At 40.8% G+C, this 16,703-nt stretch overlaps 2 protein-coding genes and 1 pseudogene across 3 annotated transcripts; 2 read left to right on the top strand and 1 right to left on the bottom strand.

Annotated features, from left to right (window-relative positions):
- The first annotated feature begins 665 nt into the window (after positions 1-665).
- On the top strand, positions 666-2,446 carry LOC137879712 (piggyBac transposable element-derived protein 4-like; annotated as a pseudogene).
- A 1,186-nt stretch (positions 2,447-3,632) lies between these two features.
- On the top strand, positions 3,633-6,270 carry LOC137879488 (protein LSM14 homolog B-B-like). Of its 2 annotated transcripts, XM_068720236.1 has the most exons (8): positions 3,636-3,909; positions 4,050-4,213; positions 4,342-4,471; positions 4,580-4,759; positions 4,871-4,948; positions 5,200-5,340; positions 5,483-5,609; positions 5,710-6,270. In XM_068720236.1, the coding sequence occupies exons 1-8, from the start codon at positions 3,783-3,785 to the stop codon at positions 5,864-5,866; spliced, it is 1,104 nt and encodes a 367-aa protein (XP_068576337.1). In that variant the 5' UTR covers positions 3,636-3,782; the 3' UTR covers positions 5,867-6,270. The 2 variants fall into 2 exon arrangements, with proteins under 2 accessions (XP_068576339.1, XP_068576337.1); XM_068720238.1 differs by lacking the exon at positions 5,200-5,340 and having other exon boundaries at positions 3,633-3,909.
- Positions 6,271-7,182: 912 nt separating this feature from the next.
- Positions 7,183-16,699, bottom strand: cdh27 (cadherin 27). Its single transcript, XM_068720235.1, has 17 exons — positions 16,640-16,699; positions 15,894-16,016; positions 15,523-15,672; positions 15,053-15,194; positions 14,803-14,966; positions 14,171-14,302; positions 13,155-13,337; positions 12,649-12,956; positions 12,322-12,464; positions 9,744-9,968; positions 9,441-9,662; positions 9,213-9,334; positions 9,003-9,128; positions 8,725-8,811; positions 8,593-8,640; positions 8,430-8,504; positions 7,183-8,302 (listed from the first exon to the last, which is right to left on the bottom strand). The coding sequence occupies exons 1-17, from the start codon at positions 16,661-16,663 to the stop codon at positions 8,105-8,107; spliced, it is 2,472 nt and encodes an 823-aa protein (XP_068576336.1). The 5' UTR covers positions 16,664-16,699; the 3' UTR covers positions 7,183-8,104.
- Positions 16,700-16,703: the final 4 nt, after the last annotated feature.

Consider the following 16,703-nt stretch of genomic DNA (forward strand, 5'->3'; position numbering starts at 1 on the left):
GGGGGATTTTGGCGAGCTGTGATTGGCTGCTCCGCATTGTAAAAGGCGGTACCAATGGCTTCAGCTGTCATTCCAGCGGATGCGTGAGACGGAACAACATCGTATCGGAGACGAATTGTCTTCATCAAATATTACATCGTCACCGACGTGTTTACACAAACCCAATGGCGATTTGGTTTCAGAATTGCACCGCGTGACTATTGGTAGAGTGATAACGTGGTTTACAACAAGCCAACGAACCTAATTTCAGAGTTTACTCACTCTTGACGCGCGGGGCAAGATGGCTGCAGTGTTTTTGGCCAACAAGTGAAGTAGCTGTTGTAAAGAGGCGTTTGAGGGCGCCCCACCCTCCTGTTAGAGAGCTAATAGTATAGCCTACAGTGCTGTCAGCAGTCACGGGACTAATACTGGGGTTAAGGTCCCACGTGCGCTGATTTTTTTTTTAGATAAATGCACGATGCAAACTAAGTGTGTGTTTATGTTTTACTTTCATTTTTGAAATATCAGAATCAGAACCGTTTATTTGCTAAAGTATGTTGCACATACACAAGGAATTGTACATGGATGGTGCATAACATTAAACAATCAACACAGTGCAAACAATATAAACATATAAACATTCATAATAAAATATAGTGCACAAACAAACAGATTACAGTGCTTAGATGCATAAGTGGGTCAAAAATGACCCGGTGAGGTTGTTTTCTTGAAATATCTTCGTAATGAAAAATTGTTATCATTTCATATTCCAGGTATTCCTCAAAATACATGTTTTTGATATAATGCCATTTACATTTTTAACTTACCTTTTATACATTTTAAGAAATTGTAGTTTTTGTATTACTACCCCAAGCTTCCATAAGTGGGTCAAAAATGACCCGCATGCATTTTCTATGGAATCCAATGGGAACCTTTGATTCTTATCAACTGTGGCTGTCAGTAATAAATTAACTGTGGACCACACAGACTATATCAGAAGTGTCACCCCTCAGGAAGATTATTTTACACAGCAAGAGCTGATACTATTGGACTATTGTCCAGGTGGCAGTGGCAGTCGTCCACCTGGAAATCCAACTGAACAGGATCAATCTGACTCAGAAGATTCCTCTTCTGTGTCCTCTGAAGAAGAAAGTGTCCAAATCATGTCCAACAGAATGAGTCGGAAGGGCTCTTACTGGAGCGAGTTACCTCCCACCCAGGGCAGAACACAGAGCCACAATATCCTCAGAAGTCGGTCAGGGCCTGGACAAGGGCTTAGCACCACTGTCTCACCAAAAGATGCATGGGAGCTCTTTATCACTGATGATATAATACAAGAGGTGATGAAGTGCACAAACTTGGAAAGACGGAGAGTAGCAACAGCTAGAGGAAAAGAATGGAAAAATGTCACCAAAGATGAATTCATGGCCTTCATTGGATTGACCCTGCTTGCAGGAAGTGAGAAGAACTGGGATGTATCAGTCCGTGAGCTGTTTGGGAGTCCTCTACATAATCCCATGTACAAGGCCACTATGGCTGTTGGAAGATTTGAAGACATTCGCCGTACCTTGCGCTTTCGATGATAAGAGGACCAGAGCCTTCCGACTGGAAACAGACCATATGGCAGCCTTCCGCTATGTATGGGACCTGTTCCTGGTCAACTGCAGACAGCGATTCATCCCCAGTGATTGTGTCACTGTGGACAAACAGCTTGTGCCATTCAGGGGTAGGTGCAAGTTTCTACAGTACATGCCAAGCAAGCCCGCCAAGTACGGCCTAAAGATCTTCTGGGTTTGTGATGCACGCATCCCCTATGCAATAGATGGTATAGTTTACACGGGGAGACAACCAGGGGAAGAAGTTCAGAAGAATCTGGGGGAAAACATTGTCCAGCAGTTGTGTAGTAGATTTAGAAACACAGGTCGCAACATCACCATGGATAACTTTTTCACCAATGTGCCTCTGGCGCAGCATCTCCTGGAGAAGGATCTCACTATTGTGGGGACTCTACGTCAGAACAAGCCAGACATCCCTCCTCTGATGAAGCCTTCCAAGTCCAGGGAGGTTCACAGCACAGAGTTTGGATTCAACGACAGCCTTACCATGGTCAGCTATGTCAGAAAGAAAGGAAAAGCTGTTGTGCTCCTGAGCACGATGCACCACGACAAAGTAGTGGATGAAAATAGCAGAAAGAAAAAAATGTGTGAGATGACAAAAGCCACAACCCAGCCACAGGAAAGAAGCAGACAGGGCCTACCAAAGAGAAAGAGGTGTCAGATCTGCCCAAGTAACAAAGATCGCAAAGTCAACAATAGGTGTGGGAAATGCAATGTACCTGTGTGCAATGATCACAGCCAGAAACAGGTAGTTTGTCTGAACTACATACAGTGATGAGACAAGAAGGCAAAACAGGGAAAAGAGAGAGGAACTGTCAATGACTGGACAGTTACACACATACATACACACAAACACACACACAGACAGACACACACACAGACACACACACACACACACACACACACACACACACAATGGATGTTCACATTTTTCTATTGCTGTTCTGGGTCATTTTCTTTTTCAAAAATGTTAAAAAGTGAAAAATAAAGATATTTCAAACATGAAATCATTCTTGTGTGGTCCTAAATATAATACTAAATATTATACAAGTGATTATTCTTAACCAAAATGACAAAAATGGCATAAAAACACATTGATTCTAATATGGGTCATTTTTGACCCACTTATGGAAGAGTGTAGGGTCCAGTCACTCGTGCATCTAAGTTAAACAAGTATAATGTAAGTGTAATGTAAATATAAATGTAAGCTAAGGCTACTGTAGTCATGTATTGAAAAGTTAGAAATGTTTAGTCCAATCTAAGAGGTGTTAGGCTGCAAGACCCCTCACTGCTATTAAGTCATTTTCTAGGCTTATACTTTTCCTATTGATGAGCAATTATCACATCCTCAACCTTTTTATCATTATCAAAAACAGTTGCGAGGAATTTTGCAGGTGGCAATATTTTTTGAATTTCACCCACACTTGAAATAGAATGACAATGGCATATAAATAGTATTGTATTGTACTACTTGGGGTAATCATGTCATATTTATGTGAAAAAGAAAAGGGAAACTGAAGGACATTTAACGTATGATATATATATAAATGTGCTAAACCCCTGTAACCTGTACATCAAACGGCCATTTCACAATATATATTCCAATTTACTTTTATTTTTAACATCCAAATGCGATTTGAGTCATGTAATATGATATGGCATATAATATGATAATAAATAAATAGTTGATTTTCCATCTTCTCACCTTTATGGGGAGATATAATTGCCCCCATAGCCTACATATTGGCACCTGTAGATAAAGTGGGACAGATGAATCAAGTGCTCATAATTGTGTCGTCAAGGGAGTAAAATAAAAGTAATTTCTTAAAACCACTTTCCACCGCTCCCTCAAACTCCTCCATGGTCACCGCTAGCCTTTCCGGTCGTGTGCTTGTCATAGCAACAGGACGTCCAGTTGTACCAAGGCCGTATAGTCCACAGTCTTGCGCTTCGTTTCTACGGTGTACGCCGGCTAGCAAAAGAAACTAACCCCATTTCACGCGCAGGTGAGCGCCATCGGCGAAGAGGCGCGTCACTGACAACCTTATAAAGCAACACAGGTGCTCGCTAATTGTGCGCACAGCTTGATATGATTGATTCGTGTCGGATGTGTGCCGAGGTTCAACGCTCTGAGATTTAGCCGCTGCTTTTGAATTTGAAAAACATATTTTTTTTTTCGCTACAAACATGAGTGCTGGAGGAGGCACCCCGTACATTGGCAGTAAGATTAGTCTGATATCCAAGGCGCAGATGCGGTACGAGGGGATATTGTCGTCTGTCGACACGGACAGGTCCACCGTTGCGTTAGCCAAAGGTAGGTTGGTAGACCTAGATGCGACACGTGTTTCTCTCTGACACTTATCTCGATACATGAAGGTAGAGTGACCTTTCCGTTTGTTCCTTAATGTAATCTTCATGCTGTACATAAACAAAACGGTTTTTGTTTCCCAACAGTTAAATCCTATGGGACAGAGGACCGGCACACAGACAGACCGGCGCCACCCAAAGATGAAATTTATGAATATATAATCTTCAGAGGAAGTGACATCAAAGATATCACTGTGTCTGAGCCACCGAAACCCCACCACGGGCTGCCTCGTGACCCTGCTATTGTACAGGTGTGTGTGCGCTCTGAGATTTGGCTGACTTTTTAATGTTATTTACACATGATGTTCATCAAAAGGTCATACTACTCTATTGATTAAACAGGGTTCCTTTTTTTTGTCTCAACTTTTTTTGCGTTCAGTCATCCCTTGGCAACTCTTCTTCAGCGTATCACCCACGCTGGAGTTCATACAGGGACATGATGCCCACCTACAACCAGCTGGCTGCTACTTCTCTACTCAACCAGCAGTACAACGCAGCACTGGGCCTAGGTACGTTTAATGTCTCGGAAATGTCATATTTGATTTTTCTTTTTTCTTTTTTTTTTCCCCAATGCTAAAGTGGCTGTTTACCCACCATGTTTGTTCCTGCTCCCTCAGTACCAGGACTTCATGGCATCCCAGCCAGAAGGGCTCCCATGGTGGAGCAGGCTGTCCAGACCGTGCCCTCGGTCAGTGCCGCCCAGAAAAGGGGAAAGACTTCTACCCAGCCGCAGGGCAAACAGCCTGTTCGTCCAAACCAGCGCTCTGGCCAGGTTCATAAGGAGAACGTTCCCACCAGTAAGCGCACTCAAACAGTGGCTCATATTGTACAAGAGAAAGCACTCTTCTGTTTTTAGCGTTGCTTCTAATCCATCTAAAGACATAAATGTTTAACTTATTTATGTTTAGGTCGGGCACCATCTCAGCCAAGTGCAGCCAAGGTTCAAGGCCAAGGCACTGAGAACCAGCAACAAAGGCAAAAACAAGGTATCAAAATTAGAAATGGACACTCTGAGCTATTTCTCACTGACATGTTGCAGTGTCTTTGTCTTTACCGTTTGTTCCATCAGAGGGCAGACTGGCCGCAGGATTTCTCTTTTTCCCAAAGTAGACTCTCATAGCTCTGCTGTCTGACATGTAAATATCCAACTAGATGAACCTGTTCTAAATGGTTACTAAAACCGGTTTTACACTCATTTGTGTTATTTGTCTAAAATTGTTCTGGTGCTCACGTGCAGGCAGTCGCAGGTCCAGGAATCGAAGCAAAGGCCAACTTCTCGTGAAAAACTCGAAGGCCACAACCTTGCAGTTTGAGTCAGATTTTGATTTTGAAACTGCAAATGCTCAGTTTAAAGATGATCTTACTAAGGAGGTTGTGGGTATGTTTCATTTAAAGGATATCTATCAATCTGTGAATTGAACATCATGTAAAGCAATTTAGGGTATACGTGTATATATGCAATTTAGGTTTTTTTTTTAAAAAAATTTTTATTTTTTATTTTTTTTTGTGAATTGCCGCAGTAGAAAAGGTGGATTCTGGGGAGGCCCAGGACAGCCCGGGTATGCAGGAAGACAACACTGTCGGAGAGAAGTACTACGACAAAGCCAAATGCTTCTTTGACAACGTCTCCTCCGACCTTAAGCCCAGGTGATTATGTAACTATTGCTGTTTGTCGTTCTGTTACCTCAGCGGTTTGTCACGCTCGACAACATATTTAACATGTTTTGGGGTTTTTGTGCGTCTGAAGGAGAACCACCTGGGCGGAGGAGAAAAAAATGAACATGGAAACATTTGGAGTGCCCGGCCGCTTCCTGCGAGGCCGAGGATTCAGAGGCCGAGGACACAGAGGGCAGAGTGCCCCCGAGCAGCGAGCCCTCCCAAAAATTGTTAGTGGGAGGGTTTGAATGCGCTTTTGTTTCTTTCTGTTAACCTTTTCTGTAAATATTGTAGTTTTCTACTCATTTAAAAAAAAAAAAAAGTACCTCCCTTTCCCCCCCCAATTTTTTTTTTTCACTTTATCCCAAATTGGCATTCAGGGAATTTTGTACTTTGAAGCTTTATTATATGAAATGGGAGAGCAATTTCTTTTAATCAAGCGGCTGTATGCTGGAAGCAAATTTATTAATTTGCAGTTAGCTTGGTAAAACTAATGTGGAATTTGTCTTTTCAACAGGCCAGCAGGCACGTAATGTAGTTTTTGTTTGCTGAATATATTAAATTCTCTCTACTTGACTGTCTGAATGTAATTCCAAATTGCTTTTGGAGGACAGCTCTAGTTTATTTTTGTTCGCCTACTTGTAAAATGAAAACTGTGGAGGACTTTAACAGTTGTTATTAAATAACATATAATTATCAGAATGGCTTCCATCTCTGTGTTGGCATTGGCATCCATAAACCTTTTAACCACAGCTGGGATGCGGTTGAAAAGTCCGTTTTGCTTTGGAAGGTTCATAACAGAGTGAAACGACCTGGAAGTATCTAAGTGACTGCCATGATAAGAAGTATCTAAATGCTAATGAAATCTGCTTCAATGGTTCCCTTCTTGGCTCCTTTAGCATAGGAAACACTGGACCATCCTTTACCAAAGGAATGAAGATAATACAGTCCCACAATTCCTTGCGGCGGCTTAAAGTGACACACCCTTCGATGGTCCTTGATGATAAATGAAATGCCCTTGCACCGATTTCTGACAATTCTTCTCATATAGTCATAAACTAATAAAATTCACGTTGATGAATAGACTGACAACCATTTCTTTCACTTTATATGTATTTACTCCATTCTAACCTGTACAAAATCAATAAAATGAGAAGTAAATATAGCAAACGGACAATGAACCAATTCTCATAAACCAGATACATTTATAAATGTCTGAAAAAAGGAGCAGGAATAAAACGCATATACTTCTTCACACCTCAATCAACTCATTTACCATATAATCCTCTGACTGGTATATTCCTTTTGCAATTTTAATTCCAACCTTGGTAATGAAGTCTTTTTCCCCAGTGTGTCCATGTTTATATATGAAGATAATCCTTCATTCCATGGCATGAACATTTACAGACTTACAGCAGCAAAGGGGACACTGTATAGTGCAATGTTCAGAAATTTCTCAAACAGAGAGGAAGAAGGCCACTGAGGAGGAGAAGAAGCAGCAGCCCCCCCCCCCTTTGCACTCTTTGTTCCATCAGCAAGCAGGGCAGGAGTCAGCAGGTCCAGGTCAAAATCAAAAGTATTTAATATTGTTAACAGAAGCCAAAACAATCACAAACCAAATTACACTACTGATAGTAAAATATTTCAAGAAATATGAGACCCCGTTCATACCACAGGACAGATAGATGTATCTGCCCCATGGTACGAAGGAAGTCTGATTCTCTCAGGGGACAAACGGCTCCTTTGCCCCCCCAGAGTTACATTCCTCAACCTATCGATCAGCTCCACGATTGGCTGAAGTCCAATGGGCTCCTCCTTGGATCCTGACCCATTGTCCTGGGCAGACACCTCAGTGAACTACCCACTTCCCCCGCAGATTTACACCTTCTGACATTCCTCAAACCCCCATCACAGACACTCAATATACATTCAATGACCACACTCCTTGGTTAAACACACTGTGACACATAATATCCAGCACTAGGAATGCTTTAAAACTTAAAATTCCTCACAATAGCAACAAGATAGGTCTACAATCAATAATTAAACAGTAAAAAGCTAAATAAAAAATGGTTGAATTCACAGGAAATATTTAACTGTTTAATATTACACATGAATGGTCGGTTTTGGGTTGTAATATATATATTTATATATGGTATCTGATGTGCTTTTTGGAGTTTATCGTAATTTCCCCATGCCAGTCCCACGTCAGTAACGTCCACAGTCACATCACAATTACGTAGCTTAGTGAAAGTGTAGTCGGATTCTCTAAGCACCACAGCTGTCTTTTCCTAACTCTTCATGAATTCTCCACTACATCTTTCCTTGACCCCAATGTTTTTTTGTCCATAGAGGTCAAGGAAAAGTGGTTAGGAACAGACATTAAGAGGTAATTTTTGGACTTTTCGACTGCAGCCCTTGTATGGTTTCAAAAATGTCCTGTTTGTTTCACAGCTCAAGCACAAATATGTTGGTTATGTGATGTTTTATGTATGTGGCGGCTTGCAGATGGAAGCCAGTTTCTTGAACTTGGGGCCCAAGTCTTTCAGCGCGTTCTCGATTGAATCCTCGTCGTGAATGCTGATGCGGTCCAGCTCCGAGAAGTTGTCCGAGTCCCTCTCATCTGCGTAAAGGTGAGGCGGATACTCTGGCAGGTCTTTCTCTGTCTCCCGGTGAGAGAGCTTCTGCAGGAAGAGTGGAAAAAAACAGCAAAGTCTTACTATACAGCGATTATTCTGCTGCAGGCAGAAGAATGCTTTTACAATGTCTTACTTTGCAGAGTATACATGATACTATAGGTGGACTACCAACCTTATGAAGCAGGGCTCGGAGAGTTCGGTCCATTGCAGAGCTTGAGTTCCATTTCATTGTCCTCTTGTCATCAATCTGTACAAAAACAAGTTTACATGATTACGTTTCTTCAGCTGCTTCCTCAAAGTAATGAGCAATAATGACAATTCAAACAACTGTTTACCTGGTGGTTGCGGTAGTTGCCATTGGCTATTAGAGAATTCCCATTTGTCTATGATTAGAGGAAAGAGTGTTACAGGAATTATTTGCATGCACAGTTGTAACTGATACTTGACCTTCAATAAGTGCACATTACCTGGATCCAGTCATCATTGAATTGGTGGGAAACATTCTCCGGTCTGTAATCTGTGAAGTGTTTGCGGATGGAGTTTTGCTCCCTTACCTGTTGAAGAGTGACAGGAGCAACTGTGATAAACGGATCATTTTGACTACAGTGGGTCCACTCAAAATACCTCTTTCATTTTTACAAGGCAGGTTATCATCAAAGTATTATGTGAGAAAACCTTTGAAAGTCCAACATAAAAACTCATCAAAATCTGAAGATTATTGCAATTAATCAAAAACTTAGTCTACATAATTTCCATCGTTTCCCTCCGTTTTTGAATTTGAGCTGTGTCGCTTTCTGTCATGCAGACTTTCCCTTTGAGATGAGCGGTAGTGCATCTTATCAGTGGACAGTGCCAGGACACTATTAGGTACCTTGAGGGGAAAAAAACAGTAACTGATATTAGCATGGACACAAATCTGGAAAAGTATCACAGGCAAAAGTTTTTAAGCAGTGACCTGGCAGTCGGTTCCAGGTGCCTCAATGTTCGATACAAGGAGTGTTTCTCCGGAGGAGTTACTGGTCTCTATGGTGGTGAACTGCTTTTTGCAGGTGATGACTATCGCCATCAGTAGCAGAACTGTCAGCGAGTAGGAGGCCACAAAATGCAATTTGGAGTGAGTTATCAGAATTGTGACAATATCACCGTATTCTCAGATACTAAAGGCAACAATTTCATTTCTTACCCAGGAGTAAAAACAGTGAAGCAAACACTACGCCGCCTATAGCGCCGGAGGCACCTGTTGTTGTGGCAGCGCGGTTTCGGCAGTTGGATGTCACAGAGCAGTCGCACACGGTCACACTGAGTTTATAAGAGCCAAACATTCCCTGCATGTCAGAGATCTTCAGATAAATTGTATGTAGGCCAGTCAACACATCGGGCTCCTTCACCAGTCCAGCTATGTATCCTGTGAGAGGCAATCACAAATTTAAATGTATTTTTTTAATTTTTTTATGTATGCCCTAATATTTCACTTTGCTGTCTCTACCATATGAGGGATCCATTTTCCATTTTCTGTTGACATCCCCCAGCAGTTCGAATGTGAAAGGCCCTCCGAATGGACTGTCATCCAGGTCAAAGGCTGTGATGTTGGTGGTGATGGGGCCGTCAGACACACACACATCGACATAGTCCACCGTGAGGTGAGGCACGTTGTCGTTCTGGTCAATCACATGGATGTTCAATGTGGCTGTGCCTGTCAACGGTGGCTTACCTGTCCAAGATGGGGAAAAAAAACAAGAATACGAGTCACTAAGGTGAGTATGCTAACACGCTCACAATCACAATGCTAACATGTTGATGTGAAGCAGGTATAATTTTCACCACCTTAGATTAGCATGTTAACATTCGGCAGTGGGAGGTTTAGGCTGTTTTGCTGGTATTTGGTCAGAAATGGAAATGTTGGTGGCGCCAGATAAAAAGGATCACCAAACTTATTCCAACAAATCTTTTAACCGGTGCTTGGATATAGGTGGTATATAGGGGTGCAAGTGATGAATTACATTTACTCTCCTTATTTGCTCTTTTTTTTGTGTGTACTTTTACTTTTTGGAGATTTTCTTTGCTCTGTAATTATACTTAGGCCACTATTTATCACAAGCACTTTGCTCAAGTTGCATCCGTTATGGAATAAAAAGCACAAGTCACATGAAAAGCCCTGATAAACTGAGTGGGAATAGAACAGAGGAAAGAAGCTGCAGGACGGCGGAGCTTCACGTTCTCTTCATGCATCCGTGTCCAAAGTGGTGACACTGCGGAAATGATCAGAGATTTGACTGGTTTCAGTTCATGGGTCACGGGTTCAGGTGCCTGAGCCACTAGCACCTCCAGCTCAATCGTATTGTGGATCACATCTGGGGTGCGGTTATAATTAGCATTATTGAACCCCTGTCATAGTTTAAAAATGTTATATCTAGCTTAATTAATGAATTACTCCAATTAACACACCCACTATGTTCGTAACCTGCACACTATGGACAGCTGGGTCTGGCTAGCCTAGCATGACATGCTGTGGTGGACACTCAGGTGTGTGAGGAGCGCAGCGGGACCAGAGAGGCCGAGTTGACTGCTTACACTGGGGGAGAGAGACCGATGGACTGGTTCCGTCGTGCTCTGAGACGTTGAACCTGGACCACATTATGGAGGACTTCACGTTGACGTTCAGATCGGTGAGTACCACAACATGCTGCTGAGCGCCGATGAGAACGTCAACAACCGCTGGCAACGTAGTTTCGTGTGTTGTATTGTTTTACATGTCCATGTGGTCTGCTGTGGGGATGTTTTATTCTACTGTTTATTCTAAAAGGAAGTTTAAGGCGCCGTGGTGTCCATAGCTCGTTTTATTTATTGAGATGAGTCTCTTTTTGGGTTTTTTGGAGCGCAGTTGTATATTTATAATTAATAATCAGTTTTATATGTATATTTATAATTGATAAGCAGTTGTATATTTATAATTAATAATCAGTTGTATATTTATAATTAATAATCAGTTTTATATGTATATTTATAATTGATAAGCAGTTGTATATTTATAATTAATAATCAGTTGTATATTTATAATTAATAATCGGTTGAATAATTTATAATTAATAATCAGTTGTATATTCATAATTGATAAGCGGTTGTATGCACTGACTGCAGAGTGCCCATCTATTGGTTTGAACAGAAGCGGTCTTGTTGCCCCCCCCCCCCGCCATTTTAACAAAGTTAGTTTTTCTTTTAAATTTATTTTGAGTACCAGACAATGATCTAGTAGGCTACTTTTTCCACCTACGGGGTTAATCATCTGGGGAAAGTCTATACCACATTTTAACTGCCATAAAGGTTATTTATGTTGTTGTTTAGTATGCTTCTTTATATGTTGTTGTTTGTACGGTTTGTTTTATGAGTATGGGTTTTTCGTTTTGTTTTCTATAAAGGGGGGGGAACTATTGTTGCGTGCGTCGTTGCACTGGGACGTGTTTTGACTGTGGCACGGTGAAAGCAGGACAGGTGAAGCGGCAGAAGTCGCTAAAGGTTTAAGTAAAGTAACTGAAGTTAAAGGGTTACTGTTTAAGTTAAAGTGATCATCTTTGATCGGACGTATTAAGTGGACTCATTTCCCTCTCGGTTGTGTGCAGCCAGTGAGGTACGTAACGCATGTAAATTTGTCAACGTGCATATTTGCGTTTTAAACTGTTTGTGTAAATGTTCATGTCAGATTGTTTTGTATGTTTAAATGTAATTTATATAGTTCGACGGTGGATTGAGGACGGTGGCGCACGACGAGGAATAAATCCATCAGTGGAAACGAACTAAAGGTGTCGTGTATTTACTGGAGGGAGTGAAACACATTTTGTGCCAATCCATTCAGCAAATTTGGAGTTATTTCACAAAATAAGGGAAAACTTTGAATTGCTTGTGGCACCAGAGGAAAAGTCAGGGGATAACCAAAGTCATCCCTAGATCCATGCTGCTGTAGCATGGCTAAAATAGTGTGACAAAGCAGTAGAGATTTGAATGAAACATTTCCTCAAATCAAATAATTGGTTTGCGTCTGTGCCATTCAGCAACACTTTGAGTCTTACCCTCGTCCACTGCATGCACTAAGATGGTGTAGACGCCGTTGACGACATGAGGGGATTCTCTATCTGGCGTCTCGGATGTTGTGATGTCTCCTGTGTGTGGATCCACCGTCACCCAGCCTGCAGGGTCATTTCCCACTTTGTACCTGAGGACGAATACAATGTGCTTTAGTATAGGAGGTCCCAGATTAGAGCTCCCACATATTACAACCAGGGCACTGGACTTTCGCCACGGCCGTTTCCCCAAGTGAAAAATAATACATGTTGTGATCCAGATCTGTTAAAAATCAGGCTAGACAAACAAACCAGACCGTAAACATATCCTCTTACACGAAACTTCTCGCTTGACTGGAGTCGTGATCCACAGCTGTCACCTTCTCCACCCAGGTTCCAATGGGTGCGTTCTCCTTCAGCACGGCCTCTTTGACAGTCTCACTGAAAAGTGGGGGGTCGTTGATATCCTCAACTTCGATGACGACTTTTACAGAGTGAGACGGAGGATCGTCGTCACCTTCACTGGAGTCAACTTTCCAGAGGCCTCTGGGCGTCTTCTCCCTCACTTTACAGGAGCTATATGGCGTCTCATTTTCCACTGAAATGGTCAGCTCCACTTGGGCTCCACCCTCGAAGTCCAAAGGCTGAAATTATACCGTGGTTGTGTTTAATTTTTCATTTATTGTATGTATCATTCATAAAACATGAATTCTGTTAAAGCACTTAAACGTGTAAACCACAAGTGAGAGCAGACGTACCGTGACAAGAATGCGACGTAATTACATATCCGACTAGAGGTGGGTGTCGCTGTAATGTGAAGCATGCAGCTAGGCGTCACTTACCTTTATGACTGTCAGGATTCCATCATTGGTGTCTGGGTCTGTTTTTATGTTAAAGTGCTCTCCCTCGTCACCCTGGATGGTGTACTTGGCTCTCCACGCCCGGCTGTTTGGGGTGTCTTTGTCCGAAACGTGCAGCCGCAGAGGAGAAGTCCCGGTCTCACCTTCTTTTACTTTGCCAGAGCCCTACAGTAAGAATCCGAGGTGCAGAGGTCAGGGGAAAGAAACCTGCCATGCTGCTTCTTACCACCAGTATCAAGCACAGTGTAGCCTACATGTTTCACCTTCAATAACTGAGAGTTGACGAGAAGATATAAGTGTAAAATTATCTGGATAAACATAGCACTGAAAAATCTGTTCTATATATTCCTACCTCATTTAAAAATAATGTTTTTATGGTTATACATTTGGGGGTTAAACAACTATATAAAAATAAATGACTGACAAAAGTGTTTGAAAAACATTGCGTCCACTTATTGAAAATAATTATATTAGATGATAGAGTAAAACAGAAAAAGTAAATAGTTTTTTTTGCATTATGCAACTCCAACTTGCAGCATAAATTCCTCTTCCGTTTATTATTGTTTCACATTTTCAGTTGTATTTTTTGCTTTATTTATTTCTAGTTTCCCATGTCTCTGTTTTGGTTTGTTTGTTTGTTTGTCCCTATATGGACAATAATAATTAATAATATATTTATATTTTTTGAAATACTGTGACAAGTTTTAATCCTATATTATTGTTTTCCTATCATTTTTTTCTTTTCCTAGAGTAATTGAAAATAGGTTTAAACAAAAATATCATTTTAGAATTTCAAAGATTAATGTTTTGACTTAAACATGACTTCCTGTCATATTTTCAAATGGCAACAGCAATATGCCAAATCTAGCATGTACTGTACATCAGAATCGTACATTAGAGGCGTGATTATTGCTTGTGTTTGGAAAGATATGTAGAACTGTGTGTTTTAAAATCCTTGTGACGTTGTCCAGACATTGCTAATCAGGACGACTGCTTACAGTTTGTCCGCTGATGGTTGGGAGGTGGTTGTTGCCGTCCTGTACATAGATGACGACAGTGGTTGAACTGGAAAGACTGACTACGTCACCATGGTCCTTGGCCTCCACCACCACTGTGAACATTTCAGCCACCTTAATGCAAGAAAATGAAAAATAATTTGATTACAGTTATAGTCTACAGAACTGGGTTACTACTCCAGTCCAGTGTGCTCCTTCTATAATGATCAGTGTATCACAATCAATATTGTTCTAAAGTGAATATAAATATGAATAAATCCATTAAATATGAGATATCATATATCATCCAGTCCCTGAAACACAGATAAATACTAGATTAGATTACTCTTTTAAAAAAAAAAAACGTGGTCAACTCACCCTGCAGTGTGTTTTTTAACATAACTTGCTCAAAGCGAGCTTGCTGTATTCCCTTGCATACATATCATATATTACATTCTCTAAGTGAAGACCTTGCAGAACTATGGAAGTCCATTCCCGTCAGCAAAACAAAACAAAAAAGTCACATAAAAAAAAAAGGCTTTTTTTTTCTTTTTTTGCTGGTCGGAATGGGCTTCCATACAGAACAGCTAGTTCAATTTGATTTACTGTATAGTATGTACTGTAGAGACACTTGCCTCATGGTCCAAACACCCTTTAAATGAAATTGATCCGGACTCAGCAATGGTGAACTTGGTGTCTGGAGGGTTTGGAGCCACAGACTTGATTTTATAGTGGAATGTTGAATTTGGCGTCCCTCTCTGGTCTCTGTCATAGGCTACCACAGTCAGGAGAGGTGAGCCTGTTGGGAAAATGAGAAGAAAGGAGTGTACTTATTAGACATTGTGAGAGGAAAAAAAAGCATGTACTCTTTACTGTAGGCTTTACCTTGTGGGGTTTTCTCATCAACGCTGATTTCAAACAGATCCACCGGAAAGCGTGGTGGGTTGTCGTTGATGTCCAATATGGAGATTTCAACTCCTATTTTGGTGTCAATCGAGAAATCGGTCTTTATGGCCTGAAATTTCAGCTGCGGATTGAAAGATGTGATTTCAATTGCGGTCACAATGCAAAGAAAATAATGTGATTGAATTAATGGATGTTGTAAAATGATATGGAGTAAAACTAGATTTAAATGTGCAACACCACTGTGAGGAGTCCTGCTTGTATGAGCCGCAAAGGCCTGAAGATAACATAATAATACTGAAGAAAATTTAAAAAACGTAGTTTGTTTATTTATTACAATACCAATATGACATATTGTGCATCCCTAATCGGTGTGTAGAACTTTACAGCAGTATAACAAAAGTGGATTACTAGTTGTTACTAAATGTTGGAACGTTATATGCGAGTCTAACCTGAAACATGTTCTTCTCCTCGTAGTCCACAGCCCTGTGTACGAACACGGTGCCAGATTCCTTATGAATAGAGAGAACTCCTATTGGCTCCTCATTTATTCCTTCTCCAAAGAGTTCAAAATGAATTTGATAGTCCCGCTCAAGGTTTATCTGTAAGCAACAAACACTTTACAGTTGGCTTTGGGGAGCCTGAGACTTTTTATTTGTCTTTTATACATTTTCATGATGAAATAACATGATCTGCCATGTTTGGTAACTGTATTAATTATAATCAACAGGTCTATCAATTGATATTTGGTATTTGAGCTTGAAAATGAACACATCGGCTATTCTGGCTCAACTTTTTATTGACTAACTGGATGGTTTCTCACCTTGCCCAGCTCATATGGGAAGGGCCCTGGATGCCCCTCCTCAATAGTAAAAGAGTCAATGATCCAATTCCTCCTGTGACGGCTCAGCAGCTCTGAGCATGTTGCACTTGAGGAATAGAAAACCTGAAAGACAAGAAGCCAACCAAACCTGAAGCACGGCGTCCTCATTATGAAGACATTCTTCCTTAGGAGTTTCATAATGAACGTTATGATGACATTTCTAAGAAAGAATGTTTGTTTGAGGCCGAGCTCATATTTGAAGTTGTCTCTACAGTTGGCAATGAAATTATTTAAAACTTGCGCCGCTATGTTGGGAAACCAGTTCATAAATATACAAACACACACAGACATTTCCACAGAAATTATTCCATCACAGTGGGATGCTGTACTTTGCAACTCATGTTTGACCATACTGAGTATTTTAATTTTTTTGTATCAAAGAGGTAACTTTTACACCACTGACTCGCTTAAACACTTGTGTGAAGACATTGACCTCCACGGGAACTTAGACCAGCGGAGTGATGGAAAATAATATTGACTGTAAACAAAGGTAAAAAAAGTAACTGATTTTCATAGATAATCAAATTGTTGGAACCCTATTATAATAATAATAATAAATATTATTAATATTACATCATTTAAATCACAATTTCAATCACAATTAAAGATAAATGAATATTCCTTTTTAAGTAACACTAACTTTAAAAGTCATTTCAAAAAGATTTGAAGTCCGTGTTCCTACTTACCAGGAGGAAGAAGAAGCAGAGCATGATGCTTGTTCAGTACATCCAACTGTGAGAGTGTCCGAGG

The sequence above is a fragment of the Cebidichthys violaceus genome, unplaced genomic scaffold (assembly GCF_023349555.1).
Source record: "Cebidichthys violaceus isolate CVI_PGR_0920_01 unplaced genomic scaffold, fCebVio1.0.p SCAF_25, whole genome shotgun sequence".
In the NCBI taxonomy this organism is placed as follows: domain Eukaryota; kingdom Metazoa; phylum Chordata; class Actinopteri; order Perciformes; family Stichaeidae; genus Cebidichthys; species Cebidichthys violaceus.